Source organism: Astatotilapia calliptera, chromosome 11, assembly GCF_900246225.1.
Source record: "Astatotilapia calliptera chromosome 11, fAstCal1.2, whole genome shotgun sequence".
In the NCBI taxonomy this organism is placed as follows: Eukaryota; Metazoa; Chordata; class Actinopteri; order Cichliformes; family Cichlidae; genus Astatotilapia; species Astatotilapia calliptera.
The window spans coordinates 12,242,618-12,257,336 of NC_039312.1; the positions used below are offsets into that span (position 1 = coordinate 12,242,618).

Here is a 14,719-nt window from a genome sequence, read left to right on the forward strand (position 1 = left end):
TTTTACCATCAGAACTTTTTTGACCTTTAAAGTTGTTATTTTATAAATGAAATAAAATCTCAAGCTTTTGCCCATTTAGCCGTAGCACTAAAGCTGATGGTAAACCACGTACAATCCTTATGGTCATACGCATCGAATACTCGAAAACTATCTGTGTTTCTGAAAAAGGAATGATGGGAATGATATCCCTCCGACTCAGTCCCAGATTTTCACTTTTACTGCCATTGCTGTAGCTGCAAGTGATGTGCAGTTGTAATAATATACACATTCTCATATCACGTCACGATACACACCCGTTGATCAATGTAACATGCTCATGGCACTTTTTGCCCCTACTGAGGTGGTGAAAATATATACGGTTAAACAACAGGAAGCACTGCAGCACAGCTGAGTTCAGAGTTTTGCATGTCAAATGCTCTTAAGAGCAATTAAAGTTGCCAAGGCAGCGACAAGCTTAGTTAAAAAATGTTCCTGCATCACAGCAGCATGCAGACTGTGCCTTTCTGCAGTATTGCAAAAAAGACAGCAGGTGTCCTCAGTGACCAGTCCCCTGTTTTTGCAGAGCTGACTTGAACTTTAACGTTAAAAAATATGCAGTTATTCTCTCATGGCAGCATTAACTTGATACATCAGAGCTGGCAATGTATTATTAATCTCCCACGTTTTTCCTATCTCTGTATACAAAACAAATTTTGACATTTACTAGCCAACTTTAGTTTTTATAATTATGACCAAATACTGACATATCAATACACAAAAAATGGCTATTGTCTTATTAGTTAAGAAGCCCATGTTTACATCTCAGTGTCTGTAGAACAGCTGTTTCTATTCTACAGAGCACGAGTAGAAACATTTAAGCATGACAATCAAGTCAGGATCAAACTGAGCAGGTTTGAACTTGTGATGCTTCAAAGTTGTAACCTACGATCTAGAGTGGATATTATCTGCATCCACGATTCTCTCGTGTGAATTAAATCAACTCATACTTTTGTTGTTAAATCTGAATCAAATATGATTTATATACTTGACTTGTGCACAGTTCATTGAAGAACAAGAGCATCTAAACACATCTGTGTGTGTGTGTGTGTGCGCTAGGGGGTTGCCTTTAAGACACATGCATGAAGTACCTACCTTTTCTTTCCAAAATTCTCGAGGTTTTCAATCTGGTTTTAAACCCTTTCATAGCACTGAATCAGCCCTTTTAAAAGTTTTTAATGACATATTTTTAGCGACTAATGCTGGGGACTGTGTTGTTCTTGTGCTTTTAGATTTGACAGCTGCGTTTGATACCGTGGATTATACCATTTTATTCTCTCGTTTGGAGGACTGGGTGGGCATTAGGGGCACAGCACTGGAGTGGTTCAGGTCCTACTTGGCAGGGCGAACTTTTTGTGTCAGCCTCGGTGACTATGTGTCGTACTCCGCTCCCCTCTTGTGTGGTGTCCCACAGGGCTCAGTTCTAGGCCCCCTTCCTCTTCTCTTTATATCTGCTTCCTCTTGGTTCTGTACTGAGAAAGCATGGCATTGCTTTCCACTTTTATGCTGATGACTGTCAGATCTATGTCCCTCTAAAGAAAAAAGGCAGATACCTTACACAGCCATTATTTCAGTGTCTCGATGACATTAAGGCTTGGATGTCTGTTAACTTTTTAAAATTCAATGATAAAAAGACAGAGGTGATGGTTTTTGGTAGCCCCACTGAGACCCCCAATGTGTATGTAGATTCCCTGGCCCAGTATGTTAAGCCAACTGTCACAAACCTAGGGGTCAAAGTGGACTGTGATCTGAAGTTTAATAATCAAATTAAGGCAGTGGTAAAATCTAGCTTCTTTCACCTCAGGCAGCTGGCAAAAATAAAGCCAATTCTTTCACGGCAGCACTTTGAGACAGTGATCCACGCCTTTGTTACCACTCGGCTGGATTACTGTAATGCACTTTATATTGGGGTCAGCGCATCATATATTAGTCATCTACAGAGGGTGCAAAATGCCGCAGCTTGTCTTTTAACTGGCACTCAAAAGTTTGAGCACATTTCCCCTGTTTTAGCTTCACTTCAGTGGCTGCCCATTTCTTTTGGGATTCATTTTAAAATTCTTTTATTTACTTTTAAAGCTCTCCATGGCCTAGCCCCATTGTATCTCTCTGAGCTGCTACAGCCTTATACACCCACCCCACTCTCTCAGGTCAGCTGATCAGCTGCTCCTGAATGTACCCAGGACTGGGCATAAACTTAGAGGGGATCGTGCTTTTGCTGTAGCAGCTCAAAAACTGTGGAACGAGCTTCCTTTAGAGATTAGACAGGCCAGTTCTTTACCTGTTTTTAAGTCACTCTTGAAAACCCACCTCTTTACCCTGAATTTGACTCATGTGAGATGTTGGTTTTTATTTCAGTTGTTTTTAGGTGATTCTATGCTGTTTTATCTTGTTTTTGTTTTAATATAGGGCTGTTTTAATTTTATGTTTTATGTGTTTTATTTATTTATTTTGCTGTTTTCTGTTATTCTATTGTTTTAACTTATTTTCTGTACAACACTTTTTTCCTTTGCTGGGTATTTAAAAGTGTTTTATAAATAAAATTGGAAATTGGAAGATTATCCTGTGGATTAAAACACAGCTGCTTTTGCCAGAACTTTTGAATATGAAGTTGGAGTTCAAAGCAAATCACGATAATTTTCAGTGTGGATCTTTTGTCGAGTGCATCCACCATCCCTCCTCTGCATGTCCATACCCAAAGATCACAGTAACAGCTAATTTAAAATGCTGTCATGACCAGGAGTAGTGGCTATGTCATGGATCTTCTTGTTATCATTGTTACAGTAATTCTAGTAATTCTGTATATCACAGTGTTAATGGTTGTTATTACATATTTCAGTCAAACAAGTTGTGTTTTGGTTGATTGGAAGCATAAAACAGGACAACATGAGGTTTTTCAACTTTTATTTATCCTTCAGCAGAGTTGGAATAGTTCTGCCTCTCAGCTTCCTCCTTTTACTGGTGATAAAGCCTTTAAACACACCAACAGGGCGATGGATACAGTAGTTACCATAGTACTGAGTCATAATGACACATCTAAGGTGGCAGTGGGAGGTGGAGAGGGGCACACGGACACAAAAATTTCACCAAACAGTCGCCTTGGAATTATAAGAAGAATAAAACAAAACCAGAATAACTCATAAACACTCAAACACACTGCTGCTGCCTACATATACTGTAGTAGAGCTAATGGTTGTGATGCTATGACTATGGGTTGGGCTTGTGTGTAAAAGAGAAGGGTGGAAGTAAAGGATGAATTAGGGGTGGTCCCTTTGCTGATTTCCTTGGTGGACAGAAAGTGCCTACTCCTTGGAGTGCATGTACAGCAGCAGGTCGGCAACGCGGTTGCTGTAGCCGTACTCATTATCATACCTGGTTGGAGGAAAGGAAAATGAATTAGTTAGCATCTTTTCTTCAGACTTCCTGTTTTCTATGAGGGGCTGGACGGGACATGCTGAAAACTCACCAGGAAATGAGCTTGACAAAGTTGTCATTGAGGGAGATGCCAGCACCAGCATCAAAGATGGAGGAATGGGTATCACCGATGAAATCAGAGGACACCACCTGGCAAACACAAAGCACACCACGTGAGTGTAAAGTAAAGCAAATCACAGATCGATGATAACAATATTAAATCAGCTGTTTATATAGAATACCTGGTCCTCGGTGTAACCCAGCACTCCTTTCAAGGGTCCCTCGGCGGCCTTCTTGACGGCTTCCTTAATCTCAGCGTATGAAGCAGGCTTGGAGAGACGGCATGTCAGATCCACCACTGACACATCGGCCACTGGCACCCTGAATGCCATGCCTGTCAGCTTACTACAGAAAGAAGGAGGCAGAGGACAAAAAAGTGATTTCTGCACTTTTTATTAATCAGTCTTCATTTCTTCAACAACTGGCTAAAGTGTACACCATCTTAGGCAGCTGAAACTTTTGTATGTGTGTCTTTACCCATTGAGTTCAGGAATGACTTTGCCCACTGCCTTGGCAGCACCAGTGGAAGCTGGAATGATGTTTGCGTGGGCACCACGGCCGTCACGCCAGGCCTTGGCACTGGGACCATCCACTGTCTTCTGTGTGGCTGTGTATGCGTGGACTGTTGTCTACAGATATCACATGACACATTATTAACCTTTAAGACTTAAAAAAGAAGATCATAAATATTACATTTGCTTATCATACTCAGATACTGTATAGAATTACTCTTACTTACCATGAGGGCCTCCTCGATGCCAAAGCTATCGTGGATGACTTTGGCCAGGGGGGCCAGGCAGTTGGTGGTGCAGGAGGCATTACTATGAACAGAGCAACAGACACGATTAGTTATTTTACAATATACTAGTAGATATGATATTTAGGGTTTCTTTTGAGGTTCTAAAGCTAAATTTAGGTTAACAATTAAATTATGTTACCTGACAATAGTCATGGAGGAGGGGTCGTATTTGTCCTCATTAACTCCCATGACAAACATTGGAGCATCAGGTGAGGGGGCTGACACAACCACACGCTTTGCACCACCCTGGATGTGAGACTGTGATTGGGAGAGAGAGCGCAGGTTCGAAACATTTCCTGGAATGTCATTGCGTTTGTCTGTGTTTGTCTGTGTTTTTGTACTTACAGAGGCCTTCTCAACACTGAGGAAAACTCCAGTGGACTCAACAACATATTTGGCTCCAGAGCTGCCCCAGGGGATTTCAGCTGGCTTCATACTAGAGTTATAGAAGAAACTGCATCAGTCCAGAATCACCTTAAATTTGGCAGGTCTCTGTAAAACAGCTTCTTTTGCTTTTGCCTGGTTCACGTTACTGTATTTTATCCTAAAAAAAAACAACAAAAAAACCCCTCAAAACAGGAGTATTACTACATACAGTTAACTAATTGATTTTAAAAGTCTTTCTTTTCACATGCAAAATGCTAAATATGCGGCCCATCACATCCTAAAAACCTCATATTATCCCAACAAGGCATATCGCTCTGAGACTCACTTGTGGTTCCTGGAGTTTCTAAAAGTAAAATGGGAGGCAGCGCCTTCAGCTCTAAAGGCCCTCTCCTATGGAACCAGCTCCAAGCTTGGATTTGGGACAGAGACACCCTCTCTATAAGATCAGACTTAAAACTTTCCTTTTTCAAAAGCTCATAACTAGGGCTGGGTCAGGTGACCCTCAATCATCCCTCAGTTGTTGCAGTCATTATATCCTCAAGCTGCTGGGGGGGGACTTCCCATAGTGAACTGACCACTTCTTCTTCACTTCCCTTTTCTCACTCCCTGTTTCTTTATATGCCACAATTGCAGAGCAGCAACTTTTCTTGGAGCCATAGTCAGTGCTTTGTACCGCTCCTGTCTACACTCTTCCCCACTCTCATCACATGCCTGGTCAGAGAAGATTGCTGATGTTTACTTTGAAAAATGAAGCAGCTTTATATAAAAAAAAACTGAACTGGAACATCTGCTCTCTGTAGCAGAACACAGCCACGGGCCAGTTAATGCTGTCGTTACTTACCACTGGAAGACAGAAATGGCTTGGCCATCGACGACAAGTTTGCCATTATCTGCAGACACTTCACCACGGTAACGGCCATGAGTGGAGTCGTACTTGAACATGTAAACCTAGAAGCAGGAGGGATGACAGTGATGACGTTAATATGGGGAGTGCTTCACAAGGAAGCAAACACGTTCTATACCCTCCTGGAATTTTCTGGGCAGTTTTCAGAGATTAAGTTTTCTATTAGCACCCAAACAACAGACGTCCATTCCTACATGACAACATGTCATGGATTTATACTACACAGCCTGAATAATTTAGATAACTTAGCAGTAGGGCTGTTCGATATAACGATATATATCGGATGACGATATAAAAACGTCTATCGTTTCATTTTACGCTATCGTTTGTTTCGTGGTGTCGTAAAATAAACTGTTTACAGCAATATTTTTTCATCGTTTTGATGGTCACTGTAGTGGCTATATTCATTTCTTAAAGTTCTCTCTTTCTCTTATATTTAATATAACCACACGGACAAGCGCCTATTTTTACATGTTGTCGTTAGCAACAATGATGGTAAAACCATGGCGTGGCTCCGCTGTCCGCTTGTTTGTTTTCTACTAAACCTTTCACAATAAAGCTCAAGATCCTGTTGAGACTTTTCAAAATAAACTGAATCACGTGAAAGAGCATGCAGAGAGTTTACGGATGAGAAGAAAAAAAAAAAAAAGAGCCGTTAGGTGCTAAAAAATAAACCTTAGACTAAACTTTGAAAGAAAACGGCGGCCGTTACAACTTATGTCTAAAAATGTATAGTTTCATGCATCGGTTAAAACACTCGCATCCAGGTAAAGGACGCCCAGCTGGAAAAACTTCACACAAGTCGAGTTGCCCGAGAGTCACAGAATTTACAGAAAATATTGCATTTTTGTGATTTATATCGTTGTCAGGACGATAAACGTCTTATATCGGGATATGAGATTTTTGTCATATTGCACAGCCCTACTTAGCAGGCAGTAGATTTACTCACCATGTACTGCAGGTCAATGAACGGGTCATTGATAGCCACAACCTTGATGCCCTTCTGAAGGCAAGCCCTCAGGACCAGGCGGCCAATGCGACCAAATCTGCAGAGACAGAGATGGAGAGATTAGGAATAGTTGCCATGGGAAAACAGTGGGAAACTTCCTCAGGATGTCACAGCACCCATGGGATCAGTCCATGTCCACTGCAGCAACACTTTACAGTTTTAATACGAGGAACTTTCACTACACTCTTATATGTCCACATCATGTCATGCTTTTTCAATTACTCAAAAATAGACAGATTGTGTCCCTCACTACAAGCACATCTGTGACTGTGATATTACAGAAATGTTACGGTGGATGAAATTATTTCTGAACAAAAAAACAATTATCTTTTTTTTAGTCCTGAAAACAAATATAGCCTCAAACTGTAACCACAATATAATATAATTTGAACGATGGCTAAAGGAAGAGGTGGCTCAATCATGGAGAGTGTTTACTTCTAATAATTTCAATTCAATATCACAGTAAACCTTTCAGCATCAAAACAGGCTTTACTGTGCAGTTATTACTTGTTAATAATGAATTTGTTATGGTGTTATGGTGCATTTGCCCTTTGGTTCCTCTTTAACACATCTTTACTAACCACCAATGCTTGCCCAGCCCCAGTTTTTGCTTCAATGATATCCTACTGTAACCACCAGAAGTCACTCTTACCCATCTTAGTAGTGTCCGTGTGTGTGTGTGTGTGTGTGTGTGTGTGTGTGTGTGTGTTTCAAACTGACCCATTGATTCCAACACAGAGGTCTGACATGGTGGCTGCTGCTTAGGGAGTGTGGAGTAACCTGGAAGAAAAAGAAAGAAAATTAAATAAATCATCACATTTGAAATGAATTAATTTAAACAACATTGAACATCAAATGACAGAAAATAACAAGCAAGCCATCAACCCCAGATAAGGCAGATAAAAATGCCATCTGTTGTCAACCCTGCGACAGACTGGCGACCTGTCCAGGGTGTACCCCGCCTCTCGCCCTATGACAGCTGGGATAGGCTCCAGCGCCCCTCGCGACCCTGAGAAGGATAAGCGGAAGCGAATGGATGGATGGATGGATGTTGTCAACCCAGCCAAAAATAGCTGATATATAAAATTTTTAAAACATCAGAGTCAGGCAGGGTGCAGCCCCAAGAAAATGAAGCAGCTTTAGGAAGGACAGATATATTGTTGGCTTGCAGTGTCAAAATGAATATAATATACCGGAAGTCAAGAAAAAAAAATTTGTGGCAAGTTAATACATGACCTTACACTCATACAACCACAGGAAATGAGCAGGCAAAACCAAAAAGAAGCACATGTGCAATAAATCACAAATCCATTTGTGCCAAGCTACCCTCTATCATCCATTTCACTTTGAATTTACAGATGGTCTTTTTTGTCTTCCTCTCCTTCTCTCCTCCACGTTTTACACTGATCCTCACACTTGTTTCTGTCCTCTCCACTCAGTCGGAGGCCGTGTGGGGTGAAGTGAGGTTACATGTTGTCGTATGCAACATCTTAAAAAGATTTGAAATGCCCAAATTTCAACATCAGCCCCTTCGGTGATTTCAGCATTGAGGCAACACTGTAAAAAACTGTCATCTCACAATACCTGGATGCCCTCTGTGACGCATTAGCACTAAAGGCAAAAACACTTAACACCTGTGAAGAACGCTCATGAATTTGCATGACATTTTTGAGCCAGGTATGATGACTGAAAGCATAGCACAAGCCAGAAAGTGTGCAAGAGTGTGACTGTGTTTAATGGCAACAGGGGAAAAATACAGGCTGCCAAAAAAAAGTGTTGTACAGGCAACTGCCGCAGGAGTAGGGAGGTGTTACCTCATGCAGCGACATGTTTCGACAACAATGGGATATAAAGGGAAGGAGGTAGGTATGTGGAGCAAGCAGGGACTTGATAGAGAGGAAGCATGACCTTTTTCCCTCTACCTTCCTCTCCCTTTCATACTGGAACACTCTGGTTCCTCCTCACTACACCTCCTCCTAGTCCCACCCTTCTTGTCTTTTCTACCAGCTCTGCTTCCCCTCTCCGCCCCTTCAGCTCCTTCGCTGTCCTCGCTCTCTCTATATTAGTCTCCCAACTCATGCAACCTCATGTTGGGGGGTTATGGGAGGTTTCCATCTGTAGCTTGTCACCAACCAATAACACGTTCACAATCAAAGCAGTGCTGGTGATGCTGGTGCTGTGTGTGTGAGACAGCATGTGCATGTAAGTGTGTGTATATGTGCGAGTGGCAGGGCAGGTAGAGTAAGTAAGGGCAATGCGGATTGTCCTTGGAACTGGCTGTTCGTCATTTTAGACAACTGTAATCTCCTAATCTGTTGTGTGTGTGTGTGTGCGCGCGGGTGTGTGTGTGTGTGTGTGAGAGAGAGACAGAGAGCGTGTGTGTGTCTACACAAATGTGTGCGTGTCTCTCTGACAAGCAAGTAGGGCAGGTCGTGGATCTGGTGAAATGCATTGTGGGAGCACTTTAAATAGAATAAAGGGAGTGCCAGATTATGATGAATAATCGCTCTCTTTCTTTCACGCAAAAATAACTGTACATGAGACTCTGGATTATTTTCACCTGGATGTATCTGCTGTAGTCATTAAAGCAGAGAGGAGCGGCACCATTTGTTTCCAGTCAGAATCAATTTATCGAACAGCCTGCCAGCAGTGATGTGATGCGACCTGTGATGGCCTCAGTGCTTTCAGTTATTAGACTTCTTGTCTCCATGTTTGCAGCACCGTCCGCTGAAGGCAAGAGCGGCCATTTTGTGTTCTGCTGCTTGCATCCACACACAAGGTCACCAAGACAAAAAAAAAAAAAAAAAAGATGGAGAGGGGACAAGAGAGAGGGAGAAGGTCCAGTGTGACCGCGCAGTTCTCAGGTTTCACCTTTTGTGCATTCACAAAACACTGCAGGGTCCCCCCCTCCACCTCTCTCTGCCCTTGTTGCCTGTTTCACAGTTCATTTCCCTCCTCGATTTTCTCTCTTCTTGCTCCAAGTTTTTCCAACACGGAGCAGCTGCCTCGGGTAACCATAACAAAACAGCCGCTCTCTTACTTTTTAAGAGGCTTTTATACTGAACTAAAGATAGAAAATGGAATAGCAGGGCGCTCACAAGGAGACAGATCTTTGCAGGACGGCATGATGGAGCACATACTAAAGACAGACTCATGTCATGGCAGGCACTTCTGTCATGACACAATGAAGGTCGCTGGTATCAGGCTGCATGCATCACTATTTAGTAGTCCATTTAAGGAGCACTATGATAACCAGTAAAACTCTTTGCATCATGCTAATGGTGAGGTATATTACATTACACTTTGTAAGGTTTTTGTGCAACAATTACAACACCATAGTTTCACTAAAGGTCGCCTAAATTGCACCAGGTTTTTATTGCGCATATCTACCGAGGACATTGCATTTGAATTTACCGTCAGCCCAAACAGCACTGGTCTGTTATTACCCACCCCCCAAGAGTGCTCGCACAGACGTGCCACATCTCACAAAGACAGCACTGTGCAGGGCGGAGAGGTGATATGCTGGTAACTGCAGCTTCCAATCTGCTGATACTCATTCAATTGTACAAAGAAGGAACATAAGCATTCTATACTTTTCTGACCATGCATTGCACGCAGATGCACCACACACTGTTCGGCATTTACAGAAAGACAGACTGACCTGAGGAGTCAATGCAAGACTGGGAAAAAATTGAGATCTGATCTAAATGTAGGTGAACAAGGCTGCTCCAAGAAATTGGTGGTGAAAATCGTTCTGAACAGGTGAAAGGAATAAAAGAATGAATGGTATTAAAGCTTAGATCATACTGAATAGCTGGACATATGGTGCGTGCTTGTTGTCCTTCCCTTCTGACCTGCACTTCGAGCTGTTATCCCTCCCTTACTTTTGCTGGCTCCATGAGTTCCACACATTTGCCCTCTGCTCATTCCCACCACCCAAACTAATCATTAAAATTCACCACCCTCCCTCCATTTGTCGGCGCTCATTTGTCTGCGTAACCCCACCACCACCGACACAGACTCCCCCAACCCCCAAAGCTTTGGCCTATATTCCTCACCCAGGTTTATGCAGAGGGGGTGCAGAACAGGGGCCCCTCCAGTGTTTGCTGTACGTGCACTGGAGGGACTGTTGAGGGAGAGAGATGACTCATAACTATTCGACCAGAAAAAGGACAAAGACGATCAGCAGGTGGAAAAAAATAAATTCTCAAAATTGAGAGCGGACGCGTAAGTGAAAGGAGTAGAGGGGAGTGGAGCATAATGACACAGCATTTCTTTCCTTCTGTGCACATTTTTTACAGCGTCGAGCACCTACGATTGACAAAACAAACACTGATTGTGTTTCTTCAAAATATGTCTCCTTTGAACAACATACGATCTGCAGGGACTTGCTACAAACCCTTATATGGACATAAGTTTGAGGTAGCACAGATGTTCTGCTACGTAACACTGTTCACACACAAGAGACGGAGCTGAAGGAGAGACACAGCTCACTCTATTGACTGCATGGGAGGCAGACTGAAGCTAATTTTCTCGCTCTTTGGTTTGCTTTGGTGCATTCATTGGAAGCGCTTCCATCTGAAAGATTTGTCAGTGAGTGAGTGAACTCACTGACTCTGACAGGGCTTTTCCTGCCCACTAACTCCTCTGGCTTTCCTCCTTCATTTGCCCTTATTTTGCAACCCCTCCCCCACAGCTATCTATCCCCCTGACACACCCTCGCTCTCTCTCCAGTGGTTTTCCACTGCAGTAGGTTGATTGGCCAGAGGCCGGGCGCACTATCCAATTAGGTAATGTCTTCTGTTCTTGCCGCTTCTGGATGATTTGCAAAAATCAAACAAGTCGCAGTGAGCTATACTATTATGTTATTATTCTGAGAGAACGCCATAAAAATGTTCGTATCACTTTCACTATGCACTGCTGGGCACTATAGAGTTAAAGTTATATGGGAAAAGTCATACTATTACTGCAATTTCCATTCCAATAAGGGCTTTTCCCCTATTTCACTATTTTACTGTTGTATTTTGGTGTTGTAATTAATATACCGACCTTCTGTGGACAGGGACAGGCCGATTAGAAGACCTACTTTTCTATTAGGCATTTAATTAGTGGCACTCAATTGTGTATTCCTATGACCAGATACACCAGCTTTGATAAGATGAATACAATGAGGCCTATAATGGTTTGGTAATCCACTAAAACTTGTATAGAGTTTGTGCACACACCGGCCATCATGAATTAGTAAAGCCTGTGCTGTATCAAACTGCAGAGGACTCAGCAGAAGGACACGTGACTCCCTGATCCCAGTTATGCTGATCACAGACACACACAGTCCTCACAGCACTAATTTGTGACTGGTTTTTAAGTGTTAGTCCCTGTCTTTTGCCTCCTTTTATATCATAAGCTAAGCCACAGCACGTTGGTAAAATGATGCGGTGTTCTCTGCTTGTCTTAAAAAGATGTTGGTTATGCAAAAATCCACATACTATAACATATATTATAACTGTAATATCCATAAGAAGTGCTGTGCTGAATAAGTGAGGCAATCTTACATCCACACGCTCTACTTCCTACATTTTTCAAGAGTTTATTTCCTCAAATTGGGGGCAGTTACGCACAGAGCGCTGAATCACTCTGGAGTTCCTTCTCGCTCAGACAACCTAAAAAAGATTGCAGGGTGATAAGACGTCTGCAGAGCACAGTCAAGTGGGACACTCACACCAACCTCAGCCTGTAATCCACTAAACTCCTTTGATGGAAAACCTGAATTAATCTAGAAACAGCGACTCATAAGTGCTTCAAGAATGACTCAAGGCTACTTGTAAATCTGTGTCATCGCAAAACTAACTTTTAGTAGAGGGGACAACCCACCACCTACAGGATGTGGTCATTTAATGTGGGTAGGGTTTTACCCACAAGTACCTGGGTGTAAAATGAGTGGTTCAAGGTAGGGAATATTTTCCGGCATGACTAACGTGGCCTGATAGCGTTCTTCCTGCAGACAGCACACGAAAATCAAGCCCACATTTACACCCAACATCAAAGAGGCCACATGAGCCCCTGCTTTTCTACATCTTAGTAATTACATGGTTGAACTCCACCTCAGGATAGCATGTCCCGTGTGTTACAGGCAGAGACTAGCTAAACTCCCCGGCATTCATTTTAAATTCTATATTTCTTTACTCTGTAGAAGAAATAAATCTAAAGGAACAGGTCATCATCGGTCATGCACATCACCTGAAGGCCTCTTGACAGCACAGGGTGTGACTACAGTGCTTAGCATGACTGCTAAGGATCCTAAGATACTGTGACCTTCAGCGTAGAGCAGTATGAGCTAACGTGTGAGTGCCCCTTCATGGTTGAAATCTCAATAAATGATTTCAGGCTGACAAAGGAGTCTAAGATGAAGCATTACTGGCTGATCGGTATCAGCACTGGAGCTCTGGGCCTGCTGTGACCTTCACTAGCCGGAGGGATGACCTTCAACAGTCAACCATGGCTCCATCTGCATGTAGCCCACCACACCTGCATATGAAATCAATCAGCAGCAAAAACACTGTTCACCTTAACTAATAACCCAACATCGTGGTATTTATTACTACACAAATAATGTATTACTACACAAATATTGACAAACATCACGATTCTCTGTGGAGTTTAAAATAATGAATTCACGCTTGTGATCTCATTATAATTCTCCTGTACTGAACTCATCTGACCTTTTCTATTAATAACGAATTGAACAATAACTGTATCCTGTATGCTTCTGTGCCATTAAAGGAGAACACGGGCCTCCTAAGCAGAGAACTGCATCAACAGGTCAGTCCAGTCTGGAGTAAACTGCGGCAGAATCATGCGACACTGCGCCGTCAAGAGGGGGGAGTTGCAGCCTCCTTCTCTCTGCCATGAAATAAACCATAGCTTATTCATTTTGTCCATTCGCTCATCTCTGAGGCCTCTGCCTCATGTAGGCTGCAGTAATTGCAGGCGCACAGCTCAGCTGAGAATGGCGCAACGTCGACAGACTTCATGGTGAAGACAGGAGCAAGCACGTAGCGTCACCTTCATCTACTCATCCTCCACCTTCAAGTCCCTACATCCCTGTGCATCACTGCGGGACATATTCATTCAAGCATCTGCCTCCTAACTCTACTGATCAGTATGCTTCTGAGATAGGCTTCATTTTTCGATTGGGTTACATTACATGGAGACTAATCCACTTCCGCAGATGCAGCACTCCGAGCTGCCAATGTCACGTTGCCCGCTGAGACGAATGAATGGAGCAAACTTAATACACGACAATTACGTCATGATAATTCACAGTGCAGTCTAATTGGGATTGTTTTCGTGTTTTTCGGGATTTATTTCTTAATTGAAGCCACATTATGTTAAAAATGGCGCAGACAGAACACATAACACAACAGCCTGCCTCTCTCCAGACTGCAAGGCCACGGCCGCATCCTCTCTTCCTGTACAATACAAGCGTGAACCCTGCCAAAAATGACACACTTAATAAACCATAAACCACCCCTGCAGCACACGTGGGGCCTATTTCCTCTCATTCTGCACCACTTCGACGTTTTATGTGCCCGACTTAATGAATCGTGGATGCAGGGCGATGATAAGCTCACCAGCTTCCGCGAGTCACGTAGCTACATCCTGAAAGAGGAGTGAAACACTGAAAGTAGAGCGGAATTCATTTCTTCTACCTGAATACTTAAAAATACTTGAAAGTCAGACGTTAGTTGGGTCCTTGCGCTGAAAAGCAAAGCGGTGTAGCGGCTTACCTCACGGATGATGCTTCTTCAGTTGTGTGCGCAGTTCACCGAGGCGTCTTCCGCTTTTATATTAGACACGTGACTCGGGAAGCCTGGTCGCCCTGGCGACGTGACGTCATGCCATCTTCTGTCAGGACTCCATTCTGAACGCGTACATGCTCACGGTCTCTCCTCGCTGCCATAGTAACGGAAGAATGAATCGTCGGTGTGGTTAACGTCTTTATTCACAGAGCCTGTCCGCAGGGCAGGATCGAGGGTGGCGTAGAGGATGAAAGGTGATATTCATAAGAATATCAAAAGAAATGCACAGACAGGAAGAGCGAGGCTGGCAGGAC

General features: G+C 43.0%; 1 protein-coding gene across 1 annotated transcript; it reads right to left on the reverse strand.

Moving 5' to 3' along the window:
- Positions 1-2,920: 2,920 nt before the first annotated feature.
- On the reverse strand, positions 2,921-14,473 carry gapdhs (glyceraldehyde-3-phosphate dehydrogenase, spermatogenic). The gene is made up of 11 exons (XM_026184336.1): positions 14,394-14,473; positions 7,327-7,386; positions 6,547-6,643; positions 5,535-5,641; positions 4,652-4,742; positions 4,446-4,564; positions 4,247-4,328; positions 3,985-4,136; positions 3,690-3,852; positions 3,500-3,597; positions 2,921-3,405 (listed from the first exon to the last, which is right to left on the reverse strand). The coding sequence occupies exons 2-11, from the start codon at positions 7,353-7,355 to the stop codon at positions 3,336-3,338; spliced, it is 1,008 nt and encodes a 335-aa protein (XP_026040121.1). The 5' UTR covers positions 7,356-7,386; positions 14,394-14,473; the 3' UTR covers positions 2,921-3,335.
- Between the last annotated feature and the right edge of the window lie 246 nt (positions 14,474-14,719).

What these genes read in the sequence shown, in the direction of transcription:
- gapdhs (XM_026184336.1), bottom strand. Translation starts at nt 7,355, where the DNA reads ATGTCAGACCTCTGTGTTGGAATCAATGG. An exon ending in TCCTCCATGACTATTGTCAG is followed by an intron (nt 4,329 to 4,445) that starts GTAACATAATTT and finishes CTCTGTTCATAG; the next exon opens with TAATGCCTCCTGCACCACCA. An exon ending in TGGGTTACACCGAGGACCAG is followed by an intron (nt 3,598 to 3,689) that starts GTATTCTATATA and finishes TGTGTTTGCCAG; the next exon opens with GTGGTGTCCTCTGATTTCAT.